Source organism: Coregonus lavaretus (assembly GCF_964263955.1).
Source record: "Coregonus lavaretus genome assembly, chromosome: 37".
Taxonomy (NCBI): Eukaryota; Metazoa; Chordata; class Actinopteri; order Salmoniformes; family Salmonidae; genus Coregonus; species Coregonus lavaretus.
The window spans coordinates 19128974-19148014 of record NC_140024.1 but is presented as its reverse complement, the minus strand read 5'-3'; the positions used below and the strand labels follow the sequence as shown (position 1 = coordinate 19148014).

General features: G+C 43.0%; 2 protein-coding genes across 3 annotated transcripts in view; both read right to left on the bottom strand.

The window, feature by feature from the left end:
• The window catches only part of rras2 (RAS related 2), a 36236-nt gene extending 27929 nt beyond the window's left edge, over window positions 1-8307 (bottom strand). The window contains exon 1 of the mRNA XM_084154748.1: window positions 7962-8307. Coding sequence (XP_084010874.1) covers window positions 7962-8063 — 102 coding nt within the window. The 5' untranslated portion in view covers window positions 8064-8307. The remainder of the gene's footprint in view (window positions 1-7961) is intronic.
• Window positions 8308-11370: 3063 nt separating this feature from the next.
• On the bottom strand, window positions 11371-18932 carry copb1 (COPI coat complex subunit beta 1). Of its 2 annotated transcripts, none has more exons than XM_084154631.1 (22): window positions 18861-18932; window positions 18130-18283; window positions 17755-17984; window positions 17463-17632; window positions 17246-17360; window positions 17064-17156; window positions 16269-16406; window positions 16049-16168; window positions 15822-15929; window positions 15398-15544; window positions 15143-15288; window positions 14940-15036; window positions 14682-14842; window positions 14448-14568; window positions 14103-14330; window positions 13725-13904; window positions 13212-13356; window positions 12956-13075; window positions 12694-12839; window positions 12514-12603; window positions 11906-12061; window positions 11371-11708 (listed from the first exon to the last, which is right to left on the bottom strand). In XM_084154631.1, the coding sequence occupies exons 2-22, from the start codon at window positions 18218-18220 to the stop codon at window positions 11649-11651; spliced, it is 2862 nt and encodes a 953-aa protein (XP_084010757.1). In that variant the 5' UTR covers window positions 18221-18283; window positions 18861-18932; the 3' UTR covers window positions 11371-11648. The 2 variants fall into 2 exon arrangements, with proteins under 2 accessions (XP_084010757.1, XP_084010756.1); XM_084154630.1 differs by having other exon boundaries at window positions 18804-18925.
• Between the last annotated feature and the right edge of the window lie 109 nt (window positions 18933-19041).

The following is a 19041-nucleotide window of genomic DNA, read 5'->3' as shown; positions in this document are numbered from 1 at the left end:
ACGAGTTTATAGCCCATAGCGTTCCAAAGTTAGACCTAAAAGTCTGATGACACCGGTGCCCATATCGCCTAGAACGGCCATACCGGTGGCCATCTTAGGTCATACCGGTATGTCAGATTAGCTCAATCGCCAATTTCTCAGCCTCGGAGTATCACAGAAACACCACTTAATGAATAACTTGGCTATAAATGTGTGAAAATGTTAAAATATATGCTTATTTGGGGAATTTAAACAATTTACTTGTGTTACAAAAGGTGAATAAAATTAAAAGTGTTACTGTTTGACAGAAAGTATCGTTTTGTCATCATTTCCAATTTGGGGTAAAAAATGACCCCTTTTGGTGCTTTTAAGGGTCGAAATACAGTATGTTGGTGCTTTTAGGGTGAGCTAGACGAGACCACATATCACAGTCATGGCAAGTACATTTTCCCTCAATAAAGAGGTTATCAGCAAAGTCAGTGCTAGTAGACCCCCCTGCTCAGGGAGCGAGACATGTTGTTGGTCTGACCCATGGCACTGTGCCAGGTTCTGGTCTGTTACCCAGGCAACAAGGAAGTGGTCCTCCATAAACTTTTTAAAAGAGCATAGTCAGAGTTGGTCTCCTGCCTTATTCTTTACCACACGGACCATGGGCACTGTTCCCTCATCATTGAACTGATCTTATTTAAATGTACCATGTTATGATCAGCATTACTATGTAACTATGTTCTGCCTATTGAGGTACAAATGCTAGATGTTTGGACAGAAACAAAGATAGTAGAGAAACCTGACCACCTCCCAGTCTAATGATACACCAATAATAAACCTGATCTTTGCTCAGAATAACATCACATCAGTCTTTGGGTACACAGACACCAACTGCAAGACCTGCTGAATGGGTTTCATTGTGATTAGATCCCCATAGGGTTTTTATTCAGACTCAATCTAATATCAAGTTACAGACTGGTATTACATCATTCCTTATCCTTTAGAGCAGGGTTCCCCAATAGGCGGACCGCAGGTGAAATTCGGCCGATTTTATTTGGCACCCCAAGTTCTGAGCAAAGAATAAATACATTTTGTTTTTGGACATTAAATACTGTAAAATCACCAGGAAATCAGCTCAAAGTGATTTTAAATTATTTATAATGATGTTCCGGCCCCCCTGACCCTCCACTCAAGAAAATAATCGTCCCACGGCTGAATCTAATTGGGGACCCCTGCTTTAGGGTAAGAGACCATCACAGACTTGTGTCATTCAAAACCAAAATACTTTCAATGTTATCTCTTAACCCTCGAGTCTTTAAGAACTAAACATAGTTACAATGTTGTGCAAACATTGTGCTGCAGCATGCACTCAAAACTATCATACAAATACATTCACAGGAATGTGTATGGTCATTATAACATGGTCATCAAATCATAACATTTCAGTTAGAAAATTAATACATTTCCCTCTGTCAACACCCAAATGGCATTGGGAAAATGACTTCTACGGGACTTTTTTGGTCTGTAAGCAGGAGAGTTGTTGTTTTAGTGGCTCAGAATGAAGTGCTGTGAAAACTACTTCCCTGCTCTGAGCTCTGAGAGTGGTTCACTTCACAGGAACGCTCAGTCAACGAGCCAGCTCTGTGAGAAATCAACAGGTGACCCTCCTGAAGAACAAAACCAACAATGTTCCCTCATCACCCACCTTGGAAGCATTACCAAACACACACACACACACACACACAGCTAAATGTGTGGGGTTACCAACTCCCTCAAAGGAAATGAAAAACCAGCTCAAACCAAAATGGATTTGTTGGCCCTCTATATCAGTGGTATATGGTATGTGACGTATCACCAAGCTAGATAGAATGCTACAACACTGCCTATGTCCAAAAATAGGTTTAAAGTGTGCTGGTCTTGGTAGTTTCCACACCGCCTGGGATTCAGCCACCTTGTCCTGGGTTTGTGGGAATGCACACCCCCATCACCACTGCTGCAAACACTTTACTTAGCCCGCTGCGTCTATTTCAGAGAAATGTGCATGAAACAATCCCCCAACCCCCATCACTCACTCACACACTCACTCACACACACACACACACCTTGCCTGCAAATGCCCAGGAAAGACCGCCCACTTGCTTAATCTGTATTTATTCAATTAGAACCCAGAGCAGCAACATTCCTCCTAAATTACCTCATCTCAGTAATCAAAACCATGCTCAGAATGAGCGAGAGAGCGAGAGAGAGGAGAAAGAGGGGGTAGAGAGAGCGAGAGAGAGCGAAAGAAAGAGCACTTAAGTATTCACTGTTTAGGTGTCTTTAACCTCTGATCATACTGGTCTGTATCTAATACTTCATGACTATCAGGCTGGATACTGCGCTCTCCCACTGAATCACACAGCAGGGAGTCAACTCCAGCAGAAATGAAAGAGAACCAGTGATAAGGGCTAATATTAGCAGCTGTGTGTTCGTGCAACACCATGCTTCACTACTCTGTCATCCAGTCTGGCGAGACGATAGCATTTGACTCCCACAGGTGCCATGGTTGCTAATGATAACTTCCACAAAGGAACCATAGCAGAAATGTTGTTCATACAATCGGCCAAACAGATGAGTGACATTAGATATGTGACCAAATTACTTGAATCCCACCACACTGAGTCATGTTTTCCGTCTGTTGGCTCACAGACGTCATGTTAAATAACACTGTGTTCCAAAACTTTTGTCTGATGACTCAATGTTATGTCACCTCTCTGCCATTCCACTCACTGGCTTGGCTGTGTCTTTATTTCACCTACTCCCAGTGGGGATGACCTGCCTGCCCTGTCACTCTGTTATTGTAGAGTGACATCATCCTCCCTGCACTGTAAAAGGACCCTCACATTGTGTGACTAGTCTAGTATACACCCCAATGGTTTCAGTAGCTAGGTTTCCATTCAATTGGCAACAGATTTTCATGAGAATATTCTAAAATCCGCATCAAGAAAATATGCACATTTTCCCACTAGTGGTGTGTTTCCACCAAATTGACTTGTTGCAGATAAAAATCAGTGCGTGATGACGTAGTGCACGCTTAAGTTTTCTTGTACCGAATAAAAAAAAAAACGTCAATGTTTCCATCGCATTTCCAACTCTACCGATAGTTTTGTCACAAAAACTGTTGCGTTAAATAGCAAATGTGCCTACTCTGGTCTTGGCACGTGCGTTCTAGCCAACAGCTCGCAGATACATTGCGGGTAGGCTGTGCGGGTAGGCTGTGCGGGTAGGCTGTGCGGGTAGGCTAGTCAACATGATGAGATTATTATGGATAAGAGCGAGAATATCTTTATTTGTCAAAAGGCAGACAAGCATCGATCATCATGTCACCAGAATAAGACCCTCGATATTTATTGGAAAGGAGCATCAAGATCATTGTGCACTTTCACTACCCTGTGAAGTTCATAACTTATTTTGTCTGTAGCCTAATAAACTCCATATTTGCGCATAAAGGCGTTTTCACCGCCATTTCTCGCATAATTCATTTTACAGACACAAAAAGATCCCACCATGTCGCACAAACAAATGATCTGTCGACATTTATAAAATTTTACCGAAACGTCCTGTTTCCATCACAGCTGTCATGATTTTTTTTATAAGGTATGACTTTACTCGCATAAAAACTGTTGTGGTTACTGAGCCAAGAAAGTATTTTTTTCATCCCACTCAAATAAGGCCAATATGCTTAATAGGATAGAAGCTTTACATTTCTCTATATTTTCAAATGTATCTCTGTAATCCCTTTACTGTAAAAAGGGTGGCAGGTTTTTTTTCACCAGTCAATCTTATCTGATTTCATCAAGTATACACTACCACACACAATCACACCCACAAACCCAGCCAGTTAGGCAGGCTGCGGCTCATGTTTTCCCATACAAATCTAGGAGGTCCATAGAAAATGAACAGGAGTGGAGGGACTTCCTTTTCCAAAGGCGCTGATTCCGGCTGTTCCATGGTCATTAACCCAACATGACTCAGACAACCCTCCGTTCCCCACCCCAACCGACCCTCCACCCCTCCACAGATCTGGATGGGAAAGCCTGGACTCAACAGCCAGCTGTGAGGCTTTTCCCCTGGCAGCCAACTTCTAGAAAACTCTAATAGGATGTAGGCGCTTTCCATGTTGTCAACATCCTACACATTACCAAATTACATTTATTTTTCTTTACATCCACAGACATATACAAAAGAAACAAGAAAATGAATGCAGTCAACACACCATCTACAACAACTACAATTTTGACTAGATCTTGCCTACAAGGTGAATAGCAAATTGACAGCCAAAGGGTAGGCATAAAACACTATAATGGTGCTCATTCAAGTATATAACTTCCTTTGTCTTTATAGGGGCTATGAATCACCCAGTGATATTGGTTACTAAGCTCAAGCACTTGTTTGGCCAGCTGCAATGGTGCACAAATAAAACATAAGAAACCTAAATGCTGCAGGGCCAGGCAGTATGTCACTGAGTCCCCCACACACTGCCCATGATATTGACCTGCTGTAACATGCTACTAAGGTATGTGTGTTCTCCCACAGCACTGTCTGAAAGACCCCTGGCCCTTTCTCTCTCAGCTCGGGGCTCTGGCTGGGCCATGGGCAGGCAGGCACAGGGTGAGTGACATCCCATCCCACCCTCCAAGTGCTGTGGTTTAGATCTTGGATCAAATTGCTTGGGCTGGGTGAGGATGCAGAGCCTATGACCAGGGATCATCAACTAGATTCAGCCGTGGGCCGATTCTTTCTTGAGCAGATGTTCAGGGGTCCGGAACATAGTTACAAATCATTTGTAGACTGCAAATTGACCGCAAGAAGCCCAAACAGATAGAATATTTGACTAAAACATAATAATTTCAAGCCTTGCTTACATTTGTATACAATCACATATATCTCTCTATTATGTATGAGAATACTTTGGAAAATAATTCCAAAATTAAAATCACTTGGAGCTGATTTCCTGGTGTTTTTACATTCTCTTAAGTTCAACAAGCGGGCCACCAGTTGGGGAACCCTGCTATAGACTATGCATGTAGAGCATTTAGGCCATTAATACTGCACTCATTTCTCACAGATTTGACATACTGTATATATGGGGAATTCCTTTGCATTTTGGATATGTCAAGGGACAGATAAGAGGTTGATGCTCATCTAAAAGATATGGTTTCACATTATTATGTTATACCGCTATTTTGTATTTGTATTTATTATGGATCCCCATCTTCCTGGGGTCCAGCAAAATTAATGCAGTTATACATTTTAAAAACATTACAATATATTAATAACTGATTTCACAACATATTAAGTGTGTGCCCTCAGGCCTCTACTCTACTACCACATATATATAACACAAAATCCATGTGTGCATGTGTGTATAGTGCATATGTTATCGTGTGTTTGTATGCATGTGTCTATGTTTGTGTTGCTTCACAGTCCCCGCTGTTCCATAAGGTGTATTTTTATCTGTTTTTTAAATCTAAATTTACTGCTGGCTTAAGTTACTTGATGTGGAATAGAGTTCCATGTAGTCATGGCTTTATGTAGTACTGTGCGCCTCCCATAGTCTGCTCTTGACTTGGGGACTGTGAAGAGACCTCTGGTGGCATGTCTTGTGGGGTATGCATGGGTGTCAAGAGCAGGGGTATGCATAGTTCAAACAGACAGCTCGGTTCATTCAACATGTCAATACCTCTCACAAATACCAGTAGTGATGAAGTCAATCTCTCCTCCACTTTGAGCCAGGGGAGATTGACATGCATATTATTAATGTTAGCTCTATTCACAATGAACACAGTTGTGGTACGGTTATTATAAAGAGGAACGAAGAGTGTTGCTCAAGACTGGATTGGACACATTCTGAAATGCTAAGTGCATAGAAAAAAATAGTCTTATTTCCCAAATGAATGTTCTTTAGTGAGTGCAGACTGACCTGCAAGTTTCAACTAAAGGCTCCAAAGGCACTGTTGCCATGACAAAGCAATCATCCAGAAAATATCTGTGAACTGCTGATCGCTGAGCTGCATAAAGTATTCTCCTACCTACCCTATATTCTAGTCATCTTTTTGACAAACAACAATCTTGTTGAGAAAACAAAATGTAATAACCAGTCTATTATTATCTTGGTGTTACTGTCCTATCAGTATTAATATTTTCATATCACATTATTAATCACATTACTGTCTCATTACACTGTAATAATGAACTTGTACTGAGGTCTACTGTTCCCTATCCCTATTGGAACAAGTCAACGGTGCATGTTTCCTTGTTTGGACCAAAACTCAAGTATTTGCTAAAAATACTAAAGTACTTTGAAGTGTGTATACAATACTTAGCCTACCGCTCCATTCCAAAGAAAAATAGGGTCAGAATGGCTGAACCGTGGCACAGTAATCTGATCTGACCAATATCTATGGTATACATTTAATGAGCTTTCTGAAACATTAATAGACCTTCAGATCACAACAAAAGCCCCAAGCGGCACGTGCTGCTGACTGCCCCACTATTGTCTCAGTCACTTTAGACATGCAGCTGCCCACCCCCAGTCTAGTCTCCTGGAATTAGGACCTGGCATTATAGACTCCTGAAGACACAAAGAGGATTCCAAAGCGTGTCCACTCATTCTCAGTTACATCTTTATGTGCACCTTCAGAAAGAAACTACCTGTGAATATAAAGGTTTTGCCAGTGAAAAGGGAAAGACAAAGAGTTAAATGTGTGTGTACCTATGGACAACACACTGTGTGTGTTGGAATGCCATTGACAAGGCTATAAAGGACAACTGTGGCTGGGCAATGGCTGCTTGGGTCATTGGCTTGAACAACAACTGTCTTTAGCAGCAGCTGTCATTGCTCTGCAACTGTTTGAGCAACAAATGGGATTGATCATGAAAACTGATAAGATTCACACATGACATCAAGGTTAGAGAAAGGCATACATGTAGGGATATTATTTGTAATTAATATGCTTACAGTTATGGATGTGTAGGAATGTCTTTATATCCTAGGCCGATTCACCTAGATTTTTTTGATCCAAATGTAGGTTAGATAGTCTGTTGGCTAAACCGTTATTAGGCTATTCAATCGGCATATTCAATGTCTGATAATGAACATGGGCTACATGAATAAAAATGGTAGGCAATAGATTTGTCAATACTGCACCTAATGGGTATGATGGAAAATACGTTCAATGTGCCTGTTCAATGTGAGTTTACATAGGAGTTTTGTTTCAGATTTACGCTTTCAAGCACAGCAGGCCCAGAAGTTCTGAACGACGTGTTACATTGTAGCCAAGAATTGTAGACTGATGTAGCGCAGCACTGGGTAGGACTATCCACCCAAATATAGCTACAAAACAACAGAGAGATGTTGACAACTCAAGTTTGCAAATAAGTATTTTCTAATTGCTAAAAAACACGAAATAGGACAGATGAAAGCCTGTTTGACCAAATTGTTTTATGAACTTTGAATTAGTCGATTTAACATTTTGAGACATATGATGTAGTAAAGGCTATATATAATAAGAAATAAATAGGTCTAATGCAATATCAAGTCAAACCACTCGAAGAATTTACAACACTCAAATAACAGCAGTAGGCTGTACAAGTAGCTCAATGTTATAATACTTAGGTTATAGTCTTAAATCAGAGTTCAACCTAAATCACAATTGTGAGACTATTTCTTCACTATTTCTTCCACAATTACTGTCCATTGGCCTGTTATTCATTGTATTGACAAATAGGCTTAAAGTTAATTTTTTATCTGACACAATTTCAAGTGTTTTTACAGAATATGTTTTGTGCTAAACAGGCCTCGGCGACTGTAGCCCACTATTGCGAGAAGAAAATGAACTAAACCCCATCATACGCTTGTAGGGTCCCCATTCGCAACAGCTCAGCCAGCCTCCCTCCAGATTCCCAAACATTCCGTACAAAGTGGCTGGAGAAACGGCCGACTATTTACTAACCTGGATAAATTGTATAGTTAAGGCTGACTTCCCGACACCACCACCTCCAACCACAACCAGTCGATACTTCTCCTGCACCGAACCGTCCTTCCACCCTGCCATCGAGGACACACTTCTGCACTCGCCGCTGTCTGAACACCAGTAGCAGAGACACCCACTTTTCAGTGAAAGGCCTTCAGTTGAAAAATGGAACGAAAGAAAATCGCGAGCCTAAATAGACTGAAACGATAACCGCGTCTACAATCCGTTCCAGACTAGAGGAATTATCGCTGCTGCTCACTGAGCTACGGGCGACCGAGTCCATACGCCCTCAACAGCGTTGCTAACCACTGCGTTTTTAAGATGTGAAACAGAAAGGAGTGATCAGTTAGTCCAATACAAATGTCCGTCGCTAGGGGCACTTTACTTCTCATGAGTAGCATGGACTAAAGGGGCATTTAAATATTACCATTGTAGAATACTCATTTTATGATCTATGTTCCTTTCAGGTAGGGTTTACCATTCCTTTCTTTAAGTGCTGTGCTATTTAGAACAGAATAAGGTTGAGATTATTCAACAAAATTGTAATTTATAAGGATTCATTTTGGCCTAGCACAGACTATCCTCAATAGGCTACAATAAGGTCATGTAGTATTAATGTCCATGTTAATGTAATTAACAGTATCCACCATCCAGCTCACACATGGATGGATGGTGATTGTAATGGATTTCATACTTTCAGCTATCATTAATCTCTGATGGTCTGGATGATCAATAAGCCTATCTTCCAAGTAGCACATCATTTTAGTGGGAAAGACAAGTTTAGTCTGGCCTGGAGGGATTGCTTTTGGCTAATTTCCATTCAATACCTTAAAAAATCGGAAGATATGCTGCTTCTTGGCACTGTCTGTTTTCACAGCTGTGGAGCGCTGACCTCACAGACACCTTTGGCCAATATCAAGGCCCCCAGAGTGAGAGCTTTCACACAAAGGCACTTAAAGTGTGTGTGTTTGTTAGAGCGTCAGGGCTGACTGAGTTCTGCTATTCTGTAGCATGGCATACATACGTGACCACAGTGATCTTGGTGACCTACACAAGTGGGTCTATATCTGAGCTTCTGGAAGGACCTAAATGTTTTATAGCCCCCAGCCAGCGTGTAGCAATACTTTATGCAATACTGGTGCATGTGTTTATATATGTACACTGAACAAAAATATAAACTCAACAAGGTGTTGGTCCCATGTTTCATGAGCTAAAATAAAAGATCCCCAAAATCTTCCAAAAGCACAGAAAGCTTATTTATCACAAATTTGTTTACATCCCTGTTAGTGAGCATTTTATCCTTTGTTAAGATAATCCATCCACCTGACAGATGTGGCATATCAAGAAGCTGATTAAACAGCATGATCATTACACAGGTGCACCTTGTCTTGGGGAGAATAAAAGGCCACTCTAAAATGTGCAGTTTTGTCACACAACACAATGCCACAGATGTCTCAAGTTTTGAGGGAGGGTGCAATTGGCATGCTGACTACAGGAATGTCCACCTGAGCTGTTGGCAGAGAAATTAATGTTTATTTCTCTACCGTAAGCCACCTCCAACGTCGTTTTAGAGAATTTGGCAGTATGTCCAACCGGCCTCACAATCGCAGACCACGTGTAACCACGCCAGCCCAGGACCTGGCTCCCAAGTGGGTGGGCCTATGCCCTCCCAGGCCCACCCATTGCTGTGCCCCTACCCAGTCATGTGAAATCCATAGATTAAGGCCTAATGAATTTACTTCAATTGACTGATTTCCTTATATGAACTGTAACTCAGCAAAATCGTTGAAATTGTTGCATGTTGCATTTATATTTTTGTTCAGTATATTTGTTTTTTTAATACAACAGTAGATATGATTTTCCTTAATTTTCTCCCTGTCCTCTCCCAGGAGGGCCGTTCAGCAAGATGTTATATTTTAGACTCCTGAATGAACAAATTCCAATTGACTCCCACTCTGCAACGTAACGCCAGAGGCATTTGAGGAATTTCAATGAACTGCTGAAATCCCAGTCCACACAGCCTGTGGGGTAGGAGAGGAACAAAAGGAGTCCCTCCGCTCCTCAGGAAATATGGCCTGTTCAGTATGTTAGGTCACTTAATGGCTCTGTACCTCTGGGATATTTACAGCCCTGAAATCCTTATGTAGACAAAGTTAAAAAGGTGAGGCTAAAGGGGAGTTCTGGGTTGCAAAAGTGGAGATATATTTGTAATGGAAAAAATCTTGTTGATTTACTGCGTTGTTTGGGTCTCTTCTTTCCAGTCAGTCATTGTGATACCACACAAGAACAGGAAGTTTAAGAAAAATATGTGAATCACTGGAAAAATGTGAATCACTGAATATTCATAATTTCTCCCTGATAACTATTCTGTGTAGTGTTTTATGTCTTCAGCTTTTAGGGTGAGATGAGGACTTAGGACCTAATGAGTCATCATGGGTTTTGTTTGTTACAGTCTGAACTCTTCACTATCGGCCTAAAATCGTGTTTTTCTTACAATCAGTCATCATTTCACAGTAATGAGGCCTTTAAGCATGCCTGTCTCTCAATATGAGATTCAAATGGAAATGGCAGCATCAAATTCAGAAGATGTGCATGAAGTGCTCAAATTCTAAATCTTCCCACACAAGGCAAAACGTGATGTAATTTCCTTTCCAAGAAGAGAGGGAACTTTTCAGTATCTATTCCACTGGTGAACTTTTATATAATGGTGAGGTGGAGAAGGCAGTCAAAGCAATGTAAATGTGTGTGATTGTGATTAGAAATTGAGAAAGGATTTTGACTTGATGCTGAGCTTTCATCATTACACCATTTCAATACTTGGCAAAGACTTCCCTCATATTGCATGTTAATTGTATTCACTCTACATTTGTATGATTAGAAATGTGGGATCTGACATTCATTTTCACTTCATTGATGCAATTACTTGCAATTTACAGAAGCAATACCTTTTCTCCACAAACTTGAAAGTAGTTTTACTTTCAAGGAATTTGCGTGCATCTGATACAAGAACCACTTTGATGAGTCATTATCTGTAGTGTAAAGACAATAATGGGACATGAGATCAGGTAGGCAGCCCAATTATGATATGTTGCCCAATTATTGGTAAAAGACCGATCTGATTGGTCAAAATACCAATTAGTAGCAAAAATATCAGAATTGGGCTGCCTGTGTAAACACAGCCGTAGTGGATGGAATGTGCATTCAAACTGCATCCATATTTCATGGTTTAAAGTCTTATGACATTGCATTTAACTTTACTGTCATAACTTTTGGCAACAGCTTAGTTAAGGGGTGGTGGATCGGCAGTTTCTCCTACCTCACGTTCCCTTAGAGTAAGTAAAGAAAGACTGAACACGCAAACAGCCCATTGTCTGAAAAATGTTGGGAGTATGTTTTGTTATATATGTCATGTTTTATTGAAAATGAAAGATAGGCCAGGGATATCACTTGGAGCACAGTAAGAGGGAGTTTCTTCCTGACACAGGAGGTGTAAAACCATCTCTCATACACACATAGAACAGTACTTAAGCAAATGGCCATAAAACTATTTTTATGGCTTTATGGCCAGAGACAGATAGAAGAGAGAGGACTAGCAGAAAGCACACATTTCTTTGCAGATGAATCTTGTCCAGTGATGTGGAGTTCTCAGTTGGACTTCAGTTCACTTTATGCAGATGTTTTTTTCTGGGAAAGGTTGATCTTGTCACCCAGACTCAACGCCATACCCTGTGGAGAGAGAGGAAGTGTTACTTGCAATGTATAGTCTTTAATAAACAATTCCACCCCGATATTTGCATTATTATATCATTACTACTTGCACTATCTCAGCATCCCAAATGGCAACCTATTTCCAAAAGTAGTACACTATATAGGGAATAGGGTGCATTTTGGGATGCAATTTGAGTGGGGAGTGAATTTCTCACCTGGCTCTTGGCCCGGATGCGGATGTGTCCGTTGACAGGGGCATCAGGACCCAGGTGGATGGGCTTCTCAATGCTAACGTTGGCCAGGGCGTCTTCACCGAATATGGAGCGGGCATACAGGTTGGCAGCCATGAAGCCACAGAAGCCTGAAAGTGCCTGGATATAAGGACAGACAAGGTGGAGTAAGTGAGCATCACATGCATTCCTACCTATTTGACACAGCAGTAGGAGTCCGATTGGTCCTCTAGGAATGTGATGGGTTTGCTGAAGATAGGGCTATTACAATAGAGAGTCATTGTCATCTTAATTGTCTAAATCCATCAGTGGACTGATGAAGAATTGTAGAAAATAGGTACATTTTGCCTGTATCTCGCAGGGTACCCTTTTCTTTTCCAATGGATTGATTCAATCAGATAATTATAAAAAGCCATTTATAAATCAAATCCTAACACCGTAAAAAAAATAGCAGTAGCAGAAAAGTTACACGCTCTGAGAACTTCCACTCATTAACCTTCCTATCTGCCAGGTTTAAATCAATTGTGTTCTATACATTATCATCATTGTCCTATTGATGTAGTTCAAACTGCCATATTCCATAACTACTGTACCTTCTCTGGGGTCAGGCACTTCATGTTGGTGGAGCTGAGGATGTGGTGGAGGTACTCGTTCAGGTCTGCAATGTTGGTGTTCACTGTCACCTAGAATAAACAGTGTTATTACGATCATCCACTGAACACACTAACAAAACAAAACCAAATATGGACAGTTCTCTTATCTAGCGGTAGTACCTTATTCTCCCACTCAAACTCGGCCCACATCTGTCTGAACTCTGCGTCTGTGCACGAGGCTGGCTGGATGTAGTCCATGATGTCAATGTGGATGTCACTGAGGACCACGCAGTTCCTGTCGCTGGCAGCTCCTGATACGTCATACACTGAGACAGACCGACAGATGCATGTTAGAACTGATGTCGAACACATGGAGTGGAGGCTGGCATCACATCATCTTCATGACAAGTACACTGACAGAAGTTAGAAGTGATCCTCTTACCTATGTTGCCAAATATGATGCCATTCTCTGTGGACGCCACTTTGACGTTAGCCTTGATGTTGGCAAAGTCATGAGGTGCCAGAGTGAGAGGAGAAGGCTTCTCAACCAGCTTGAGGTCACCTGTTGGATTGAAAGGTTGAAATCAGCATTAGACATACATTACCTGTGGTAACCAAGAGAGATGGCCCTGAAACAACCCTTAGTAAGGTTGTATGACTCTGCACATAGTCATATGAACTATAGACTAGAACCTCACCCAATGTAGCCAGCTCCAGGGTGCAATTCTGAAGGGTGTCGTTGGTTTGGTTGACGACCAGCACGTCCAGCACAATGTCATACTGGTTGACATGGACATAGGCCTCCGCATAGACTGGGTCTGAGAAACCAGTCAGCTGGGTAACCTGCAATACAACACACACTCAGAATGACATGGTCCTCACCAACCTGTTGTTATACAACAGAGTACCCGTCAATAACTACCTCAACAACACTAACAGCTAAGATGAAAACTTGAGATACAATCCATGCCATTGCCTAAACCTAGAAATGTTATATTAATTCCCTCTTTCATAGTTGTTCCTGTGGAACAGACCTAGAAAACACTGATTTCTCTGTTGCTATGGCTCACTGTCAAGTTGGACACACAGTGCCACCTGCTGGCAACTTGAGGTATATCACACACACATCTACTTTCCAAAAAGGCACACTACTTTGTAATTCTGTAAGAGAACAGTGTGTGTGTGTGTCTACTGGGTCCCTGTAGGTGTACCTTGTTGAGTTTGGAGGCCATGGGGTCATTAGCCTCCTTCTTAAGAGTGGTTCCCATGGCAGCCAGTAGACTGAGCTGGAACTGGTCCTCCTTGGAGGTCGTCTCGTTCTTGGCCGTCAGTTGCATAAAGGAAATGGGGTCGTCTGCCTGCACCAGCACGTTCCGCTTCTCTGACTCTTTCTGTGGATAAGAAAGGATAAGAGCACAGAACAGCATCAGCACATAGCAACACAATCCAGCCGTGTCCAAATGGATAAGCAGCCAGGTGAAGGGAGAACTAGAGTATAGCTGAGTGAACTGGGAGAAGGCAGTGGTTTAGTGAGAAGAGTGGACCGGAAGCTATGGCCTAGTAATCTAGGAGCCAGCGCTCCTCCTTACCTTCTGAGATAGCTTCTCCTCCTCCAGCCTGACAGCGAGCATGTGAGACAGGGACTTGCGGCACTCCTTGTTGAAGATGTCGTTCATGAGGGGCGAGCACTCGGACAGCACCTTGAGGCACAGCGAGATGCGGTCCACATCGTCGTCTGTGATGGGCTTCTTGGGCAGAGAGGACTTGCCCAAGTGGAGGATGGTGGCCATGATCAGCATAGACTCAGCCACAAAGGACTGAAGGGGACACAGGGATCGAGAGCATTAGAATCACTTCATTGACTTTCAATGGAGTGAACGTGGAACACCTAAATCACAACCGTTTCAGAAGATAATGAGAGGTTCTATTCTTACATTTTGTCTCTTTTTGTCTTGAACAATGGCGACATATCGCAGGGCCACTTTGGTCAGGGTTGTGGCCAACGAGGCTGCCACATAGAAGTCTCCGTCCATCAAGAAGCCCCTGAGAGGAGGCCTACAGGGAAAGGGACGAAAGTTTCATGGAGTGTCATATCATTCACTTCTGAAAGACAATCACTGCAAGCTAAGAAACAATGTATTTTAGATACAAAAGGTGATTTATTTTACCTGTCCTCTTCCTTCTTTGAGGGTCTGGAGGAGCTGAGGGCGCTCTGTGTGACGTAGGTGCCCATCTCTGTCACCAGTTTGGCTGCTGGCGCTGCGCTCACCTCTTCTTCCGGCTTCCCCTCCCCAGACTCTTTCTTGATCTCGTTCTCTACTATGGGGATCTGAAAACAAAGGGACAGACATGAGTCACCAGCATCAAGTATCACTCTGGTATTGAGCGCTGAAAGTGAATTAATAATCCATAAACACAACACATACCTCTCCAAGCGATCTGCGCACTTCTGTCATCACACTCTGAATGTCCTCTTTAGTGCTGCAGTATTCTCCCAGGATCCAAAGCGCTCCTCTGTAGATCCTAACACAGTTTAAAATATTGGCTGTCAGCATAAAAAAATCTGTAATTCTCCAAAAGCATCCTGCGATTCTCTATTTATATGTAAGCTTGCCAGTCTTGGTCTTACTTGACAGTCTTGATGGCGTGGAAGACCTCCAGCATCTTCTCGATGATGAGGGGCCTCAGGTTGTCGAACCTCTGAATGGCCTCCCTCACAAACTCCAGCACATCAGCCGCTGCTGCCTCATTAGTGTCACTCAGGAACTCCATCAGCTGAGTGGCACACACGTCATTTAGATTACAATCACAGACGACAGAATGACCTTAGCTTTGTTTCATTTCAGGGTTTGTGCGGGTGAACAGGGTAGATAGGTAGACTCACCACAGGAATTACATTGGCCGCCATGTCAGGGAAGCGGACACTGCAGGAGTGGAGGGTGCGCACCAGCAGCTGCCTGAATTTATCAGTGTCCTCATGCTCCGTCACGTTGTTGGTCTTAATCACCTCTTTCTTCAGAACTATCACCAACTGGAACACAAACACATGAACACCTTAGTTAGAATAATCATCATCCTTTTAGAAAGAGACCGGAGCGGACAGTCCACAGAGACCGGAGCGGACAGTCCACAGAGACCGGAGCGGACAGTCCACAGAGACCGGAGCGGACAGTCCACAGAGACCGGAGCGGACAGTCCACAGAGACCGGAGCGGACAGTCCACAGAGACCGGAGCGGACAGTCCACAGAGACCGGAGCGGACAGTCCACAGAGACCGGAGCGGATAGTCCTGAGGATGACACACCCACCTCCTCTACGTTCCGGGATGAGACTAAGTCCAGGGCCAGCTGCAGGGTCTTCTTCCGGACTTCCAGGTCAGGCGTGCTCAGAACACGCAGAATGTCCATCACCAGGTCCTGGGTGGGCAGAGAACAGACATGTTAACCAGGTTATTATTACACTTCAAAGACTTACTGGTACCTAACATGGGATATGTTCACGAAAAGCAACATTTATGACAGTGAAGTCTGAGTACCTGGAGAACACGTTCATGAGTGGGATGCTCTTTCAGCTCTATCAGACGATCCAGGACGATCAGCTTCACATTGTTGTCACTCTCCTTGATGATCAGGTCAATGTAGCACTGGGCAGCAGCCTAGAATAAACAACACACAAATGCCATTGAAAGACACACAATACCAGACTAAAATCCACAGCAGTGCCATGTTGTGAAGTAGATAAGTGAGAGGGGGTACCTTGATGGCAGTGGGTGCGCTGGACAGCGTGACAAGAGTGCCAGCTGCCTCATACTTGACGGCTGGGCTGGAGGACTGCAACAGGTTGTAGATACAGCGGATGAAGCGGGCACGCTCAGACGGGTTAGCATGGCACACCTAAACATCATGAGGAAACAAGATACGATAAATAAAAAAAGGCCAGTACTTACGTGGAGATAATTTGCAATTGAAGCTTTGTTTTCATTTTCTTTAACTCATAGCAACATGTCTTAATAGACCACACACACTGGCATACATTTTGGCTTGCTCCTTCCTCAGTGCGTGTGAAACAGAAAAACAGACATCATCATGTGACATCCTGTGTTTTTTTAAAACATATTTCTCAAAAGAGATATCTGGAGGTTTATTTGATTTATTTTGGTATTTTACCTCCCTTTTGGTATTTTACCTCCCTTTTACGATCTTGTCTCATCGCTGCAACTCCCCCAACGGGCTCGGTAGAGGCGAAGGTCGAGTCATGCGTCCTCCAAAACATGACCCGCCAAACCGCGCTCCTTAACACCCGCCCGCTTAACCCAGCTGCAACAATATGTCGGAGGAAACACTGTTCAACTGACGACACAAGAAGTTGCTAGAGCGCAATGAACCAAGTAAAGCCCCCACCGGCCGTGACAGACTGGGATCGAACCCGGGTCTGTTGTGACGCCTCAAGCACTGCAATGCAGTGCCTTAGACCGTTACGCCACACAGGAGACCAGATATCTGGAGATTTATAGTGGAATTTTCTGGTGGGAAAATGTCTGAAGTACTCACCTTGTAAATCAGCTCCACAATGACCAACTGGAGAATATCTCCAAATGTATGCACTTGATCAATGCAGGTGCTGAGGTAATCCAGAGCTCTGTCCTGCACAGTGGAATTGACCAGTGTTAGTCCCAGACAAAGAAAAATGTTGGTGAGCGGTCTCTAATAAAAAAAGTGAAGATGCAATTGACCTGGTCTGCATGAATGAGCATCATGAAAGCATTTCTCTTGCAGCTGGCATCTTTTTCATTCACAAGGAAATCATGGATCAACTCAGGGGCATCTGGGATGAGATTTTCAAAGTTCCTGAGATGGAAAGAAAATTGCTCAAGTAAATGCCATGTTCTCCATTAAGGGTCATATACAGTCATATGGGCCTTCCGTATTGTATCAGTACAGTAAGTGTACCTGTAGATGGTGTAGATGGCCAGGACAGCATTGCGGCGAACATAGCTGTGGCGGTGCTCCAGGCAGGCGCGGATGGCGGGCATGAGGGGCTCCAGCAGCTCAGACTCCTTCAGCTTGCACAGGAAGCGCAGGGTGGATCCACGGATGAACTCGTTGGGGTGCTGCAGGTCCTGAAACAGATAAACATACATTTAATGCCTCTTATTCAAGGGTAATAGTCCCACGTCATACTTTGCTAATTAGATAATTCATCTAACATTCAGAGACAGTGACAAAACACTTGCTACCATACCTTTCTGTAGGCATCACAGACCAGGATCATCTCCTGAAGCAGCTTGCCATCTGGCGTCGTCTTGGGGACAATCTCCCAGAAGACTAGCAGAAGCTTTTTGATGGTGTGGTCTTGAAGTGGGAGGACAAATCGGATGATGGTCATCAGTAGGCCTGGCAGCTTCTCCCCATTCAGTATCATGATGATTACCTTCTTCAGGGCCTCAGTCTTTGCCTTAATCTCTCCTTTTTCTGATATCAGGAAAAATTAACATTGTATTACTCTTAAAGTCACATTGATCACAGATTATTCACACTGATAATGTGTGTGTGTGTGTGGGGGGGGGGGGGGGGGTGCCTATTGACAGAGCAGATAGTGTCAACAGAGAATACTTACCCAAGTCGGTTTTGAGACTGACTTCGGATGGCGGTTCGGAGTCATTTGGAACATTGATCAAAGTGTAACAAACATTCTCTGCGGCTGTCATTTTGCCGGATGGATCGTCTTCCCTCTTGCAGCACCCCAATCAACAGAACTGTTAAGATGATTCCTATGAAGTACCCATCAAGTAATGTTAATGCATAATCCGACAAATGTAAACATAGCTGCTATTACACGCTTATTTCACATATTCAAGTTATTGTACACTATTCGTGCGTTCTAATACAGCACAGCTGTAGCTAAGAAATATGTGGTAGTTAGTCGACACATCCACGTAGACAAGTCAGTTGGCTAGCTTGTACTAGCTAGTTAATGTTATTCATTGACACAGGCCGCCTCGGCTGTTAGCTAGTACGCTAGTTATTGACAAGTCAATGGCCTAACGAATTACGCAGCTCAATCAGTGACATGCACTAAAAAAACAGAAATGCAATATGCCAGTAACACTTCACAGAGCCTAGTAAACTAGCTAGACGTTTTGATATTGCAAATTGAGCAAGCTCAAACGCTTGTCATCCATTACAGCTAGCGTTAGCTTGCAAATGGTGGATGGATACCAAAACATCTTCGGAATACAATTACCCAAACCAATCTTTCCGCACACGATAGAGAAATAAACACGTAGCTACCTTACTGTACGTTTATTATATTTCAAAATAGCCTCAAATGTCGCGTCTGTTATTTACTTGGGCATCTGTAAAATTGCTCAGAGACCTTCTCGAGCTGTCCGTTCCCCACTTCCCTGTGACGTGGAAGATTAGATACTTTCTGAGCCACATCACTACTACAGCAAGTGAAACGGGACAAATAACCCAGATGTCTAGACGCGAAGACGAAATTCTAATTATGAGTGCCCAATGTTACAAT

Coding starts and splice junctions, on each gene's coding strand:
- copb1 (XM_084154631.1), bottom strand. CDS start 18,220: ATGACAGCCGCAGAGAATGTTTGTTACACTTTGATCAATGTTCCAAAT. Junction 14,843..14,939: donor TGCGCAGATCGCTTGGAGAG/GTATGTGTTGTG, acceptor CTTTGTTTTCAG/ATCCCCATAGTAGAGAACGA. Junction 14,331..14,447: donor AAGACAAAAAGAGACAAAAT/GTAAGAATAGAA, acceptor TGTCCCCTTCAG/TCCTTTGTGGCTGAGTCTAT.